This window comes from Achroia grisella, unplaced genomic scaffold, assembly GCF_030625045.1.
Source record: "Achroia grisella isolate CSIRO2021 unplaced genomic scaffold, CSIRO_AGI_Agris_v1 utg780, whole genome shotgun sequence".
In the NCBI taxonomy this organism is placed as follows: Eukaryota; Metazoa; Arthropoda; class Insecta; order Lepidoptera; family Pyralidae; genus Achroia; species Achroia grisella.
In genome coordinates this window covers 318,438-335,186 of record NW_026713020.1, presented here as the reverse complement: position 1 = coordinate 335,186, position 16,749 = coordinate 318,438, and the positions used below count along the sequence as shown (strand labels likewise).

The 16,749-nt window shown below is 30.7% G+C and overlaps 2 protein-coding genes across 2 annotated transcripts in view; one reads left to right on the top strand and one right to left on the bottom strand.

Annotated features, from left to right (window-relative positions):
* Window positions 1-15,316, top strand: part of LOC131851070 (endoribonuclease Dicer) — a 41,788-nt gene extending 26,472 nt beyond the window's left edge. Inside the window, exons 27-34 of the mRNA XM_059201497.1 lie at window positions 670-805; window positions 10,415-10,603; window positions 11,007-11,111; window positions 11,499-11,654; window positions 11,881-12,092; window positions 12,682-12,835; window positions 13,674-13,858; window positions 14,798-15,316. Of these exons, the coding sequence (XP_059057480.1) occupies window positions 670-805; window positions 10,415-10,603; window positions 11,007-11,111; window positions 11,499-11,654; window positions 11,881-12,092; window positions 12,682-12,835; window positions 13,674-13,858; window positions 14,798-14,954 (1,294 nt within the window). The 3' untranslated portion in view covers window positions 14,955-15,316. The remainder of the gene's footprint in view (window positions 1-669; window positions 806-10,414; window positions 10,604-11,006; window positions 11,112-11,498; window positions 11,655-11,880; window positions 12,093-12,681; window positions 12,836-13,673; window positions 13,859-14,797) is intronic.
* On the bottom strand, window positions 2,186-5,925 carry LOC131851071 (juvenile hormone epoxide hydrolase-like). The gene is made up of 6 exons (XM_059201498.1): window positions 5,737-5,925; window positions 4,535-4,924; window positions 3,903-4,060; window positions 3,184-3,374; window positions 2,864-3,092; window positions 2,186-2,487 (listed from the first exon to the last, which is right to left on the bottom strand). The coding sequence occupies exons 1-6, from the start codon at window positions 5,923-5,925 to the stop codon at window positions 2,268-2,270; spliced, it is 1,377 nt and encodes a 458-aa protein (XP_059057481.1). The 3' UTR covers window positions 2,186-2,267.
* Window positions 15,317-16,749: the final 1,433 nt, after the last annotated feature.

The following is a 16,749-nucleotide window of genomic DNA, read 5'->3' as shown; positions in this document are numbered from 1 at the left end:
TGATGATCTGAAAGAATGTGAAAGGTCTTCTGTCGTCTTGGTTTCAAAAATATCCAGGTATATGTGTGTGTCAAGTGTTGCGTTTACCAAAATGTAGAATAGTTGAAGCTTTGGACAACCCCATTTAGGATAACAATTGTTAAGCCATATTAATATATTCGGTTATTACTTCTGTAACAAATTAATTAAATATTTAAGTACCCATCTGAAAGTATGTAAATTTCTGCTATATACTATAAGAATATTACAATAAAACAGTAGTAATTAGTACACACATTTACACATGAGGAAAAGTAAAAGAACGCCTAACAATGCGGCGCAAACCAGGCCAGCGAAAGCCACCCTGTAATAACATAATTGAACTCTTAAACTAACTTATAGAGCAGTCTTCGTCTACAAACAAACACGTGTAATAATAAAAGTTCTAAAGAAAAAGTATGTCATCATACTCTATAGCATACACGGAGCATTTAGGATGGAGAAGGATATATTTCTATTCGGTTCAATCAATGATTTTCATGCAGACAAAGGTACTGTTTAAAGCATTTATGTACTTTGTAATAATGGGGTTGACATGTTTAAAAAAAAAATCTTTCCCGTAAATAATATCATGGCGAATAATTCAGTTTACATTTTATTCTGTAATATTAAACATATTACTTTTTACAGGAATCTGTATTACGCGGGCGCACGTGTGAAATTAGGTGGACGTATGAAAATAGAGCAGTTCAGCCCAAGAAGTGATTTCATGGTGCCAGGTTTCTTTGCACCGGAGAAAATTCAGACACTTATTGAATCTGAACAAGTATGTAATTTGAATATATTTTGTGTTCCTAATACTATTGTATAAAGCCTACACTATAATCGTTCCCTAGTTCTTATAGGCCCTGTACTCAACGCGGTGAGATTTGATATCTACGACGTATTGACGGAGTAGACATGCACAGACATATACACAGACCGAAACCTTTGCAGCCAAAATTTAATTAAAAATTGTAATTGATACATGAACTTTTGAACAATACTGTCCCTATTATTTTTTTAGTTTGTAAAGTAATCATGTTCACTTTTTTTTATAAGTCATATGTCACTGTGAATATTGAACTATGTGGTCCATTGTACGACTGTGTACTTGCTACCAGGTAAGGGCCCACGTGTACCAGTGTGTTCATACAATATTATTCCCTGTGTCAACCTACCGGACTACTTTAATGTGATTTGACTAGCAAACAATCCTATACAACAACAATCCACGGACATCACATTCTCTTGTGACGTTTGTGATACCATCTCGCAGTATACTTTGGTAAAACCATGCGGAAATATAAATTTTAAATTATTCAAATTTTCGTGATCTTTTAGTAATCTTATAGGGTTATAATTAAAAAGAAGTTTTCTCCAGTCCTTTTTGAAGAAAATAATTTATTTCTATAACTTTTACATTTGTTCATTTATTGCATTCGGACTGTTTGGACATATATTTTAAAATAAAAATACGTCACCATATTGGTTATTAAAAATATATAATATACTGTTATTACAAATGCACCACACTAACAATATTTAAGTTTACCTCCATGCATAAAACTAAATTTCAAATAGCATACAAGTTATCATCAAGTTTACTATATATAAAAATGTTTAAATATTCGTATTTTAATAGCCTTTTAAAGTTTTGACATTATACAATAAATATACATTACTTTCGTTCTCAAGTACGCACACACGATACCAAACATGCAAATAATACTGTATTCCTATTGTTCTAATTATAAATTGTACATAGGTGAAACATTAAAGTTCAAATCGATTTGTACAAATATTAAACAATAAACAGATATTTCATGGAGGGTGAGCTAATGTACCCTCATCTTTCATCCAAAAGTCATATTACAAATTTGTGATGTAAAGTTTCCAATACAAATTCTGCAAAAAGAATCAGATCATATACAAATAGTTGAATTATGTACTTATATGTCCTAAGATAATAAAAGTTTATGACTGAATTCGTTACAAATTCTGTGCTTGAAAATCAATTCATGCACAATAAATATTTGTATTAATCAAATTGTCACTATTAATTTTTCACCGTCCCACCAGCATTGATCTTTTATTCCCTTATTGATAATTATTGATTGAGTAATATACACTCCATATGTACCTTCAGTATTTACACGTACGTCTATTTATATTTTTAATTGAATGATTTTGGAATATAACGGCTAATATTTCAGTAGGCTTGGTCTGTCATTGTATTGAAATTTTTACTATGAAAGATTTCTCTTATTGAAATTTATAAATGCGGCAGTTGCTGAGAAAATATCGTCAACCAATATTTGTGGTGTGTGTAGAGCAGCGAAATGTCCACCTATATCCAATGTGTTGGATGATACCAAATTGGGAAATTTGTCTTTTAATATCCAGTCCGGTTGGTATAACACTTCATATTTGAAGTTGATGACACCTGTGGGAACTGGTGTAGGTATGCTGGAACAAGAATAGAATTCAATAGTAAATTCAATATTTAAGATCATCATACAAATGCCTAAACTCTACGATTAAAAATAATTTTTTGAAATGTAATGATACTCGAACTGAAAATATCTCATTTTAGTTAAAGGTTTTCCCTCAAAACAAAATGTTTCAACAAATTTAGTATCGATTCGACAAGATTGTATACGAATACGAAACGAAGTTGATTGATAAATAAGCTAATGAAATGAATTCAGTATTTCGGAGAGAGAAGCATAACACAATAAAATTGGATCCCTATCAATTCTTGAATTTACATTCATTTACAAAAATGGAAATTTTTGGCGTGGCTTATAAGTTATAATAATTAGAATAAATGACAAAATCTTACTTGTGAATAATGTAAACTTCAGGAGATGCAAATGCCTCAGCGTACAATCTACTCGAAGTAACAATGCAGTTGTTTGCCCATACGATGGTGATGGTATCTAATACATCATCTAGAGGCAGGTTCTCTATACCACTATGTGGAGTATTGACTTGGTCTCGATTGCTCACTACTCCCATTTTTTCAATAATATAAGCCGCTAGACCCGCTGGGGAATCGGTTAGAGAAACACCTGCAATGAAAATAATGTTTGTAAAAAAAATAGTCTTGCCACTAACACAATTTATAAACATTTAAAATTATATTATTAATGTTCTTCTTACCAATAGTGTCCGGCTTAGTGGCCTGTATATGAAAGTATCCACTCTCTTTAATTAAAGATGATAAAAGATTTCCCAACGGATAAATTCTGTCAACATATCTAGGATCTACAGCATAGCTGGGCACCAATGATCCCATTAACATTTTCACAGAGCTCACCAATCTCGAAGAGAACGGCATATTCGTGTGAAATCTGAAATATTGTAATAAGTTTGAAATATTTTTTTTTTTCTAAATAGTGTGACAGTGATTTTGAGAACTAAAACCACATGTTAAACTATACGACCAAGGTAGAAAACATTAAGGGTATTTTAGGCAATCAAATACTGTGATCAGGCCGTGGAAAACCCGACCCAATGACATTATTAACGATGACTCAAAACTAATAGGTAGATACGGATTAAATATATATAGGACATTTCATAAGTCTGAGAATACCACTAACGATACAGAGAACCAATTTTCAAATAAAAAAGAATTGTTAAAAAAATTGTAGTAAAACAGTCCAATTGAGAATCTCCTCCTATTTGGTAAAGAAGATCCGATGAATATTTTAAAGTGATTACATATTAATTACTTTATTTCTACAATTATAAGTTTTTCCTATTTATTTATAAAAACTAACCGATAATGATCATGGTTTAAAATTCATCTCGTATTATCTAAAAAGAATAATTGTTTAAAAAAATTTTTGAAAATAAAATAAAGTTTAAATATTCACCCTAAGATCTCATCGGGGAACAATGTCACCATGTGAGTGGCACACTGTGACCCCCAATCTCCACCTTGAACGTAGAACTTATCGAATCCCAAGCGTTTCATCAGGTTCCTCATCATTATTCCAATTTGTACTGGATTCAATCCTGGCTTGTTCGTGCCCTGTAATGAATTAATGTATAGTGTTTACAGCCAAAACTGTAGAATTGTCTACAATTTAATTTTTTTTGAAGCCGAAGACCCCTCCAGTTTATTGAACACTTTAAACTTACAACTTTTTATATAATAATAATAAACACATGAATATTGCTAAATTAAGTTTATTAATTACAAACTGCTCAATAGAAACTGCTTACTCTTTATTGTGGCTGTCTGTTATAAATTCAATTTAGACAATAAAAGCGTTCCTAATAAATTCTAACACAGTAAGTGAATTTGTAATATATCTACGACGGCGACTGAGTCTGCGTAAAGTCAAATTTCCAATTCCATATCCTTCTAGATTATTTTATTAATAAAAGATGCTTAATAAATAATAATTTATTATCTCCATAAATTTAATTAAGATGCGTTCAGCCTTTATGGTAACCAACATACATACTTTCGTATTTATAAAATCAGTATCAATTTATTTACCTCTGAAAATCCAAATCCAGGTAGATCAGCAGCAATTACTTCGAAAACAAAATCACGGTTACTTCTTTTTGATGAGAGCATTGGGATTATTTTATCAAACTCCTTGGAAGAACTCGGCCAACCGTGTAATAACAGTAACGGCAATACTTTAAGGTCCTTAACTTTAGGCGTTTCTCGTATAAAATGGATGTCCAATCCTTGTATCCTTGTTTTGTAATGTGAATACCTGTTCAGGTGTTCTGCACGTTTCTTAAAGTCATACCTTTCCAGCCAGTATGATAATATTGTATCTAAATATTTTGTATTAATACCGTACTCAGATTGAATGCCATCCAGAGGCTTTGTGAATGGTCTATGATTTCTTAATCTCTGTTTAAGGTCTTGGATCATCTATAAAATAATAAAAATTAAAACAAGATGTTAAAGATTATTCTTATTTCAATAGGTTTAACTTAATATTATTAAACTATATTAGTTGACTAGTTAGTATTGTAGTTGTTTAGTTGCCCTTTTGCTTGCGAAGCAAAGGCAACTTCCAACAAGCATGTACTTCGCTACAGCGTTACGGTAGCAAATACATAAACATACAGACACGTACTAAATGTTTCTATCCGTGCTTAAATGTTTTACGTAATTAGCTAAATTGCGTAAAAATATACATATATTGTTATATTTAAAAAGTAGCTGTTCCCGCGACTTCGTCCGCGTGGAATTTAATGTTATTTTTCTAAAATGAAAGTAGCCTAAGTTACTCCTTATTACATTAGCTACCTGCCAAAAAAAGTCCCGTCAAAATCGGTCCAGCCATTTAGCCGGAACAAACAGACCGAAGACAAGAATTGAAAAAAAAAATATTTTGGTATATATACCGTATTTGTATTCATATGAATGTAGTAAAAAACGGTTATTTCAATATTACAAACAGACACCCCAATTTTATTTATATGTACAGATTCAGTTGCGTCGTACTTAATAAATACAAAGAAAATGTGCAAAATAATAATAGTAGAATATAATTTATTGAAGTATGTCCTTCATTTGTCTATTACTCACAGTGCTTTGGGACTCAATGATTCTGAGTTGTTCAGAATTTATTATTATCGGCTTAATATTTTATATCAGTCAATTGGCATATGGACTATTAACTAATAGATATCTTTAGTTCTAATGATAATAATATATCGGTAATAAAGTGAACTCACTGTATCATTAAAGTCAATATTAAATATTCTAATAGAGGTGTCTTCTTCACGCGGCTTCATCCCTATTCCCCACCATTTTTGTAAGTCTAGTTCTGGCTTCTCTGGTACAAGGTGAAGTCTGTATATTACAAGGCCTGACCCAATAGCAGCAACAGCTACTATTGATGATATTGTTATTAATTTAAACATCTGCAAATATAAAGAAAATATATTTTTTATAGTAAAATAAAACCATGTTACCTTAGTTTTATTTTTGAAATCAGAAAAATTATTTAAAGAAAATTTATTACAAATGTAACAGTTTCATGATTTCAATACAACCAGTAATAAAAATATATATGTATATAATATAGGTAAATGATAATTAAATTTAAAGGAATGGTTTGCTGAATATGAAGAAAAGATTAATTAACTTAAAATTATACAACTTATATTAAAATCATAGTCAGTTATATTCTATAATATTACCATATTTTACACTATTACAATACTTTTTATTAAATTTACATCGAGAGTTACAATAATGTATATGTGTATTATTAATTTAATAAATACTTACGTTGTTACCCTATAGGTATAGTATTTAAAATAGATAATGTATCAGAAGTTTAGCTACCTACTTAATGTTAGACAAAAAGAAAATTTATAACTGATGAACTCTATTTTTGCATATGCGTTATATGTATTTTCATTATTAATTTGCAAGCTGGTTCCGGAGACTCGATGTCTCCATCAAAAAATAGGTATGTAACATTATAACTTATTTGATTTCGTAATAACGCACACATGTTGTAATGCAATAATATCAATATTTTAGAAAACAAATACGTATGTAGAAGCGTGTCATTCTTGTTACCTGTATTTACTATTATTAATAATCTAGTTGTTGCAATTGAATAAAAGTGCCAGCGTATCGAAAATTTAATATTTGAATTTATCACTATAATTGCACAACACCTGTATTTATTACTCACCACTACATCTTCGACACCGTAGTTCTGTTCGTAATTATGTTAGTACTATTATCATTCTTATCATGTTGTAAAATGCCGCTATACTATTATTACCAATAATATCTATAATTACAGTCATATTTTAGTATATATACAAAAAGTTCCACTACAACACTGCGATATTTATTTTATGTAGGTAGTATAAAAAATACCAATGAAAACTAAACCCTTAATTTAACATTAGTCTATGTATGTATAAAATGTTATTAGAATTTTTAAATTATTAAATGATATTTTAACAAGTCGCGGGTATAGCTAGTATTAAATAAAAATATTATTTAATACTAGCTATACCCGCGACTTCGTCCGCGTGGAATTTAACAAAAAAGTTAATTAGATAAAAGTAGCCTAAATTACTTCTTATTACATCAGCTACCTCCCAAAGTCCCGTCAAAATCGGTCCACCCATTTCAGAGATTAGCCGGAACAAACAGAGAGACAAAAATTATAAATTTATTTAATTATAAATTTAGCACACGTGGATTAGATAAACTTTTCTTTTTTTTTAATTTAAATTATTTTAATTTATTTATTTATGATAGTACCTATCAGTAATATAAGCTAACCAACTATAATATGTTATACTAATGTTATTACAGAATACAGAAATTTAGCTAGCAGACATTGCTTGTATAGAAAAAAAAACAATTGATTAGTAAATTCAATTGAACTCGATTTAATATAATAATTATATCCCAAATAAGGAAAAAAATATTATGATGATGTGATTATATACTAAAAAGTCGCATTAATTATTTCACTAAATTTTTAACACCTTGAATAGTTGAGCTTGCTTGACCGCTGTTAAATTTTTAACGGCTTTCTCAATTGACCTCAAATTGATAAGATTGATAAGTAATACCTACTTACTAAAAAAATATTCAGAGCAAATTGTTAACAATTTTGTTCCTGCCGAAACTGCTTTTATTCCTGAGTTCGGACTAATTTATATACTTATATATAAAAATACTAAACTAAAGCGTACTTTTTACTTTAAAATCTAAAAAACTAAAAGGAAAAATATTAATGTAATTACTCACGGTGTATTCGTTAAATGAGATTAATTAGCAAAAATACGGTTATCGTTGTTTTGTCTGTGATATCGAAAGTTATCAGTATTATGAAACTTATATCGAGGATACTTAAGTATTTAATATTTACATATATTAATTATTATTGAATTGCAAATATCACTCACTTTTAGTTGCTTCTAGCTACCTACACTATTACTCTGTATAACAACTTAAGATCATATTTATTTTAAACAATTACCTTTTAAATATTTGATTTAAATAGACAGTCACTATGTGAGGATCATGGACTCGTCTTCGTCAATAGACACGTTCCACTTATTACTTTATAGCGCGTACTCTTGCGCCTATGTCAGGAGCCGAAATATTTTCTCCGACCGTTTCAGCTACTCTCACCCACAATACTGTCGCGTCTTTACGATATTATAATTCGACCTCGACCTCACACGCGTGTTCATTCACCACAAGCTATGCTATATTTTTTATTAATATAGTTAGAAAGCTATAAATTACTTATTTATTTATGTATAAAATAAGCCACAACTTCATAAGTTCTTTTTAGATAAAATATAACATTTTCTTGATACATTCTATCTTCGTATACTTTATTAAAATCCGTTCAGTCTTTTAGTTGTGAAATGGTAACAAAAAGACATACAGACTATACTTACTTACTTATTAATAATATTAATACTTTCGAATTTATAATGTCTATTCGGTTCTATGTGAATTGAAATGCACAACCTAATAATCTGACTGCCAATTTTGTATGCTTTAACCGGGAAAAATCCATGATTTGGCATGACAAAATGTAAAAAAAGTATCTTCTGTTTATCTAGAACACCGTTTACTTGTGTACGAAATATTTTAATGAGCGTAATTGTGTAATATATTTTATTTATATTACATATTAAGCATTAATTTGTTTGTACAAATGAATAAAAGTATTTCTTATTAGGATAGTATATTATAGCATTCAGTGCACTTATGACATGCAGGTAGGTACTTTACAATGTGAACTACTACATTTTTTAGAATATGCTCTCTACCCGATAATAATTTAATAATATTTTAAAATTTGAATTGCTTGAGTGCTTATGATGTCAATATATTAAGTACGAAATAAGTTGCTGTATTCAATTATTTATCTGTTTACTTCTTTTTAACCGCGCAGACATCGTTTTTACAATTGTTTCGAGAATTTCTTCTGGAAGGTTTATATTTATACCTACCTTTAATATAATACGTATAATTACTTAGTACTCAATATCAATTCATTTTAATATCTGTTATTCTTCAGAAGTAAAAGCTTTTCACATGTTATTGAAATCGAACTCTAGAACTACAAAAAAATAATATTAGTGATGCTGGAACAGTTGACTTTCACTTAAACCTTAAGTACTCAAACTTTCGTCCGCTGACACTCTGATATTCATTCAGCGAAAGTTACTAAGAATTTTGGCACAATACGTTTTAATTGGTTTTAGTTACTACTCTCAGAACGTAGTAGTAGCTCATTCATTGTTAGGTATATTTTTATTTGATATTATTGTTCCTTGAGGTTAATATTATTTCATACATTACATTTAGAATTGACGAAGATGTTACACACAATAAAGATATAATCGAATTAAGAAATTTTCAGAAAATATGTAACATAATTCTATTGTGTGTGTGAGTGTGGCAACATTCTTATAATATATTATTTGGACTACTAGGTTTAGTTGTTTGGACAACGTTATCAAATTACTAAGCAGATTATGATTACTAAACCATCGAACACAATTCATACCTATCTATAAAAAAAAGATAATAAATTCGAGTAGGTAACATTAAAACATAAACTATGAATCATTCGACTTCTATACATGGTTCATGACATCTTTGCTTTGGTAGCTTTTATTAGAATTATTATCGGCGTCGCAAATGAAGTGATTGTTGATCGAGTGCTGAAAGGACGAGGCGAATAATTGACTAGGCCTATTTGATTTTATTTACGAGGCATGCAATCCTTTAATAAATAATAATTTTACAATATTATATTATTTAATATTTTAACTTAAATTAATAAAAAGAAAAATTTGAACCTGTAAGATATATGTAACTAACACTGTACAGTGAGATATAAAGAATACCTAAGTAGGTACTTAGCATTTATTGTACATTGTTGCAGAATGTGTACATAATATTTTTAATGTATGTATTATTATAATATAATGTATATGTCAAGTTAAACTTAAATTCAATTAAAATTAACTTGCGATGTACTACTACGCTGCGGTGAAAGAACATCTGAACACAATACAGTATGTACTTATCTAGTTTAAACTATCATAAATTTCATAGCACTTTTGAATAGATATGAGCCCTTAAATTAAAACATTTAGGTAGCCTATTGATTAAATACCCTATTAAGTTAATTGATTAATGTATAAAATCCTCCCCCTTATAAGGGGGAGGTTTTTATAGGGAGGTTTGCGTATACGCAGTTGTATTAACTGAACAGATTTTAACGATTCATTTTGCAATTAACAAAGTTTACTATTATAATAATATCTGTGCTCCTGTCTTACTCATTTTTTTTTAACTATACTAAAAATAGCATACCTCATAACTGTTATTCATTATTTACAGATCAGGCCAACGTTCCTCATCGGCATGCAATTCTCGCAGTCTGAGGCATTGAGTGGTTCATTGTCTGATGAGAGTTGGGAATCAGTTATAAGCCGGTACACCAATTGTGACGCATCAGAAAAAGAGCCAAATGGAGAAGTTCAAAATTCTATGCAGTGTTACGTGCGCGCACAGGCCGTGTCTGACAAGGTATTGCTATGTGCATAGGTATTATAATACATGCGTATATTACATTTATTATCATAATTGTTAGTGTTTGTCCTAACTTTGATGATAGTAATCTAAATGTATGCTTGACTTTTATTAAAATTGCTCTCCTACGGCTTAGTAGTAAGTATTCTCAGTTTTAGTTTTTATACACTAAATTGAGTGTTTATATTTACTGAGTAAGTAATCACTAAGATTCAAATAAATATATGGATAAACATTCATTTTAAATCCTATATCCATCATTATTATGTTTGGTTACTTAAGTATTGTTGTCGTCAAGTCAAGGACGTGAGGAGGACACTATCGCTTCGTTTAGTATTTGCCGTCTTTAATCACCCTTTTCTTATATAATGTTGAGTACCATCTGTCTTTTTCTTTTTAGTCTGTGGCTGATTGTGTCGAAGCCCTTGTTGGAACTTACCTTTTGAGTGGTGGTATTCTTGGCGCTGTGAAAGTTCTGGAGTGGTTCAGAATTTTGCCACCACAGGTAAATATTAAAGTGATGAGCTGAAAATCTTTGATGAACACTTTTTCAATTAAACAGTTTATCAGGTACATAATTCAAATTAAGTAAAGACATAGTATTTGCATATATTGTATTAGACTATTTTTTGACTCAAAATATGTAAAATGGTAACATGTATACAAATAGACTTACACACTTTCGCATTTTATAATGTTAGTATGGATTTCTGTCGGACTCTAGTGATGGAAATACTGATATCAAACCAAACAGTAGGTAAACAGTATGCTTACACTCTTTCTGGCATGGATGTCGATGTTAAATATATTGTAAACTATCTCCTTACCACATTATAGTCATGAACTATTATAACTATATGTCCGCTTTCTTAATATTTTTCTTTTTTACAAGGAAAATTTCGAACAATTTCTACATAAAGTTGTGCCAACGGTGATAACACAAGGCCGTGCAAATCAGCAAGATATCAACTTCCTGCTAAATTATTACACCAGCGACGTAGAAGAAATACTTAATTATAAGTTCAAGGATCCGTCCCATTTGCTGGAGGTATGTGGTACTCATTAAAATAATCGCAAATTGTCTACGCTGCGATTACTTTACCCTATATATGCAATTCCGCTCCATAGTTTTTAACATTAAGTTCATTTTGTTATTTCTATTTATTTTTTTTACTGACTCTTATTAGGCCAGGTGACGTTTTGCCTTGCGAAAAGAATGTAGCATAATATGAAGGCAATTCGATTTTCACTAAAGTCTTGTAATTGTTTTTCAGGCAATGTCGCACCCAACGTATATCCGTAATCGTTTTACTCGTTCCTACGAGCGGTTAGAATTTTTAGGTGACGCTATTATTGACTTCTTAATTACGGCACATATTTTTGAAAACTCTAGACGGCTGAAGCCGGGTGAGTTGACGGATTTGAGATCAGCTCTAGTGAATAATGTCACTTTCGCATCATATGTTGTGAAACTGAATCTACACAAGTAAGTTTTATAATAGAAAAATATTTCACCATTTTTATCATCCATGTTACTCATATTTCTACCAACAAGAAGCTATACGTCCATGAAACTGTTTATAACTAACGGTTATCACATTCCATGAAGTGGACCGGGTGCCGGGTGCCAGGATCGAGTCCCGGTTAAAACCCATATGGCAACATTTTATAACATAAATGTTCGCTACCATCTCATGCCACAAACGGGGGGTTTGTGGCATGAGATCCTCTCCCTCCCCCCCTACCTGTTGATTTCCTGCAAGTATAAAATTAAAAAATAAACCTGTGGGTCGATAATTTGTGCTGGGCCTTAGTACCTGATTATGGCTACTATCTAATAGCTTAACTATCACTATCACACTTAAGTATTTACGTATCCTGTCTCTTCTAGTTATTGTCCTATTTTAGTTACAAGGCGGGAATTGTTATTGACCGTATTTCTGAGCCCCATCATCAGCCCCCTGGGACAGTCGTAGTTAAGTTCTGGTGAATTTGTCACTACCTGTTCATCAGCGTACCGTTGGCACCTGCCTGCATACCGTTCCATTGTCATTAATTAAAAAAATATATTTTAGGTACTTGTGTTCACAACTAAATCCGGTCCTCGATAACGCTATAATGAATTTCGTACGACACCAAGAGCAGCGTGATCACCAGATCATCGAAGATGTTCTATACTTGATTGATGAAGAGGAATCTCGAATTGCAGAATACGTGGAAGTACCTAAGGTATACCAATCTTAAATATATCCTAGTCGTGCTTAGTAATTTTACCCGCAGTTTAAAAGAAATTTTCGCGACATATGTAGACTAGCGGTGTGAAACACCCCCTTCTCATATTCGCAGGTTCGATTCTCGCATTGTGCAAACATAAAATTGATAACTTTGTATTCAGAAGTATCATTATTTGTATTGCTCTGGGTGCTTTATTTATATTGTTTCTTACCTAAATTTATTTAATTATTTCAACCTGTTATTTTTCAATTAAATAATAATAATTAAAGTACCCAATCTACTTACTCTGGAACTAGAAGGCGCTCTTCGAATTCTGCGAAATCTGCGATTCTCGATATTATTATTACTTAAAAGAAATAGGGTCGTATTACTACCCTCTTCTCGCTTAATATTCCTTCATATTAGCTTATTCTTCAAGTACTCTTTCCTCAATGATTGAATTATAAAATTTAAAAAAATATTCTTCACGTACACAGTTCCAGAGATTAGCGCAGTTTCAAACTAACAAGCTATATTGAAGTTTATGCATTTAATTTATTTATGTATGGACAGAACACCAAAGTTTTCTGTCGTTGCCTGTTTTGTTCGTACTGGATTAAACTATAAAAACTGGTCTCATGTTTGTTCTTTTTACACACATACTGTGTATTCGGCTAAAAAGGATAGTGTTGTTAACACTATGCTACATTGTAATAATTTTTATAAGAACAATAAACGTTGGAATAATTTTAAACGCCTTGTTTGAGTACATGATAACCATGCGAGTAGGCTTTTATGGGATGGGAATGAGACTCTCTTATAAATATTACATTATTTATGGCACATTCCACAGGTACTGAGCGATATATTCGAGTCCTTGGTGGGCGCAATATTCCTGGACAGTGGTGGCAACCTGGAGACAGTTTGGTCAGTGATCTATCGCATCATGTGGAAAGAGATCGAAAACTTCTCCAACTGTATACCACAACAGCCTGTGAAAGTTCTCTATGAAAGGGTACACGCGTGCGCTGTATTTGGGTATGCATTTACCTCTCTACTAAAACCAAAAAGCACACTAAATATTCAATCCATAACAACGCAGGTAGATAAAATAATCTGCGTACCTCTATCTCATCTATATCTGCTGTCTTGAAACAGTCATATAAAGTAAACTTGTGGCGGCGTGGTCGGCCGGCTCAATCAATTTTGTCAAAATTCTTCTTAATTGAAATTTATAAAAGAATCTGTATTTATTAGAGATGAAACGAATATCCGGTAACTATCCGGCGGCCTTAATACTATCCGGCCGAATACCGGACTCCTATTATAAAAAAATATTTTTTTTAGTAATTATTTGCTTTATTTAGTCTCAGTATTACTTAAGGACTAAAATTAGTTTTAGTTTTATTTAATCACTTTTTAATCACAACATCACAATAACAATTTTTAATCACTCAATAGTAAATGACTGTTATAGAAAGAAAATGAATTTATTAGTTAGATAAATAAACCGGATATCCGACTATTCGGTCACATGGTTGGGCGAATATCCGGTATCCGGTATCCGGCCAAATTGCTATCTGTTTCATCTCTAGTATTTTTCTAAACATGTACGCACATTTGAAAAGAATAAGAGCTGAGTTTATTGTCAGTTCTCGTTAGCTCGAATGCTTAGGAGAGCAGTTGACGGTAGTTTTTAACATATCATAAGAGTATGAGTAATACATAATAGTACTAGATATACTGCATTAATAAAGATATTTTGATTTGATTTGTCAGGAAGCTTCGAGCCTTTCCCCTTTAAAGAGTGATATGACAGTCAAATTACAGGATTCGAAGCATAACTTACTATATTTGTCCTCCGGAATGGCTACTTGTAAGTAGTCTAGTATAGTTTCACAATGTCACAGCTTACCGTCAGCGTTTTCGCCATTTCAATTACATAAAATGTTAAAATAATAATATTTTTGTTTGTAGAAAATCGAAGTTGACAGAATCAGATATACCCAAAGTGATTATACCCGTAACAGTATCGAAGAAAGGAAGTCGCTACACTGTGTACGGCATGGGGAGCAACCAATCACAAGCCAAGCGTGCAGCTGCTAAATTGGCACTCAAATTATTGGACACATAATAATTTGAATAAAACGTTTTTATACAGTAATTCCCGTTAATTAAGTATAATAAAAGAAATATATTATAATGAAACAATATTTGCCTACTTTTTATATAAAGAAAAATGTACATTAGTGTATAGGTATACAGTAGATTTTAGTCATCTGCGTGGGTACCTCTATATTTCAGTCGCTAAGGAACTTACCTCGTAAGTTGTCCCGGTTTTAAGAGGAGATATAAGAGTAAAATTGTAGGGTAACGAGGCCTGACACCTTAGTCCTCCGAAATTGAAATGCATGCAGGGATTACATGACGAAGTGATGTCTGTGGTATTTATTGTTTGTTAAAATTCTGCGATTTATTGCATTTATTTACTCAATATTTAAAATAATAATTCAATTGTTTCTTCGTTATTGTCATCATGTCAATATATTAACATAAAAAATACTGGATTGATTGTGTAGTCACAAAAGTATAATTAATAACATGATTTCCAGGTATTAGATATTAATGAAAATACAGGTAATAAAGTTGTACAGTATATAACAAACCAGTGAGCTATAGACGAAATGTAACTACAATATTTAACGTACAGCAAATATTGAAGGTATCCTTAAAGGAAAGATTTTCGTATTTATAGATGAATTTATAACTTAGCTGTGGTATACACACCTGAAAACATATGCAAGGAAATAGATAATTTTTTTATTCATTTGTTCGGCTCTTATATTATTTGTTTTATAAAGTAACCTCTAATCTTAAAAATATTGTTAATAATATATTGAATATATTTTATGTATACATGTTACATACGACTTTTATCACTGTCATAATTTTACATTTATAAATAAGTAGCTTGCTCCGTATTTCTGCATGGCCGCAATCAACATCGATTAATTGATATAATAAATAAATTTTCTTTAATTTATTTGAGATAGTTCATTCTTAGTCGTCCCGTATTGACAAAATAAAAGTTGAATTATAGGTTCAGTTATGCTAATACAATGTTTTCCTTTCATATTCTTTTATGTTATAGATGTTTATATCGAATATGTAAGTGATGTTAAATATAGGTGTATACATTTCCTCCAGAGCTTTCCTATTTTCTTAGTATAAAAAACCAAGTATGCTTATAAATTAGTTATATACAAAAATAGACTATTGTTTATAATTATAGTCGTTTAGTTGTTAATCTTAAATATACTTCAAAAATATTAATTTTAATCAATGTAATTATGTACTGATTATTATAATTTATGTGAAACATTTTTATTTACGAGAAATTTTATAGTGAAACAAAATTTAAATTATAATTATGTATTTTATAAAATATGTCACTTAGAAGACTGTGAAATAAATTGTGATTAACTTCTATTTGTTTGTATTTTGGCAGTGTATTCGATTTGTGATCTCCGTAATGTATTGTTTAAATAAAGTGTTATATTTATAATTTTTATTTTATTTTCCAGTTCATCTACTATGAAGTAGATTACAAAGGTTATTTTCAGTTTACTTTCAAGCTATTTTCGTATTTAATGGACGACGTTATAGTTGTAAAATTGGAGTGTACGTAGTTATAAATACCAGTCAAGAATGGCAATAATTTGATGGTACCCTGGGCGGTACTCACGATATACTTTATGATGGATTGTGTACTTCATGTTTATAGTTGACATAGAAAATAAGAAAAGACTTAGCTAATCCACACATTGGGCAAGTGACTAGCAGGTGGAATTTATAAGGAATTTCTGATGGTTCAGTCATGACATTGATTGTAAAAATTACCATATTACTTCAATATAGTAAAGAGATAA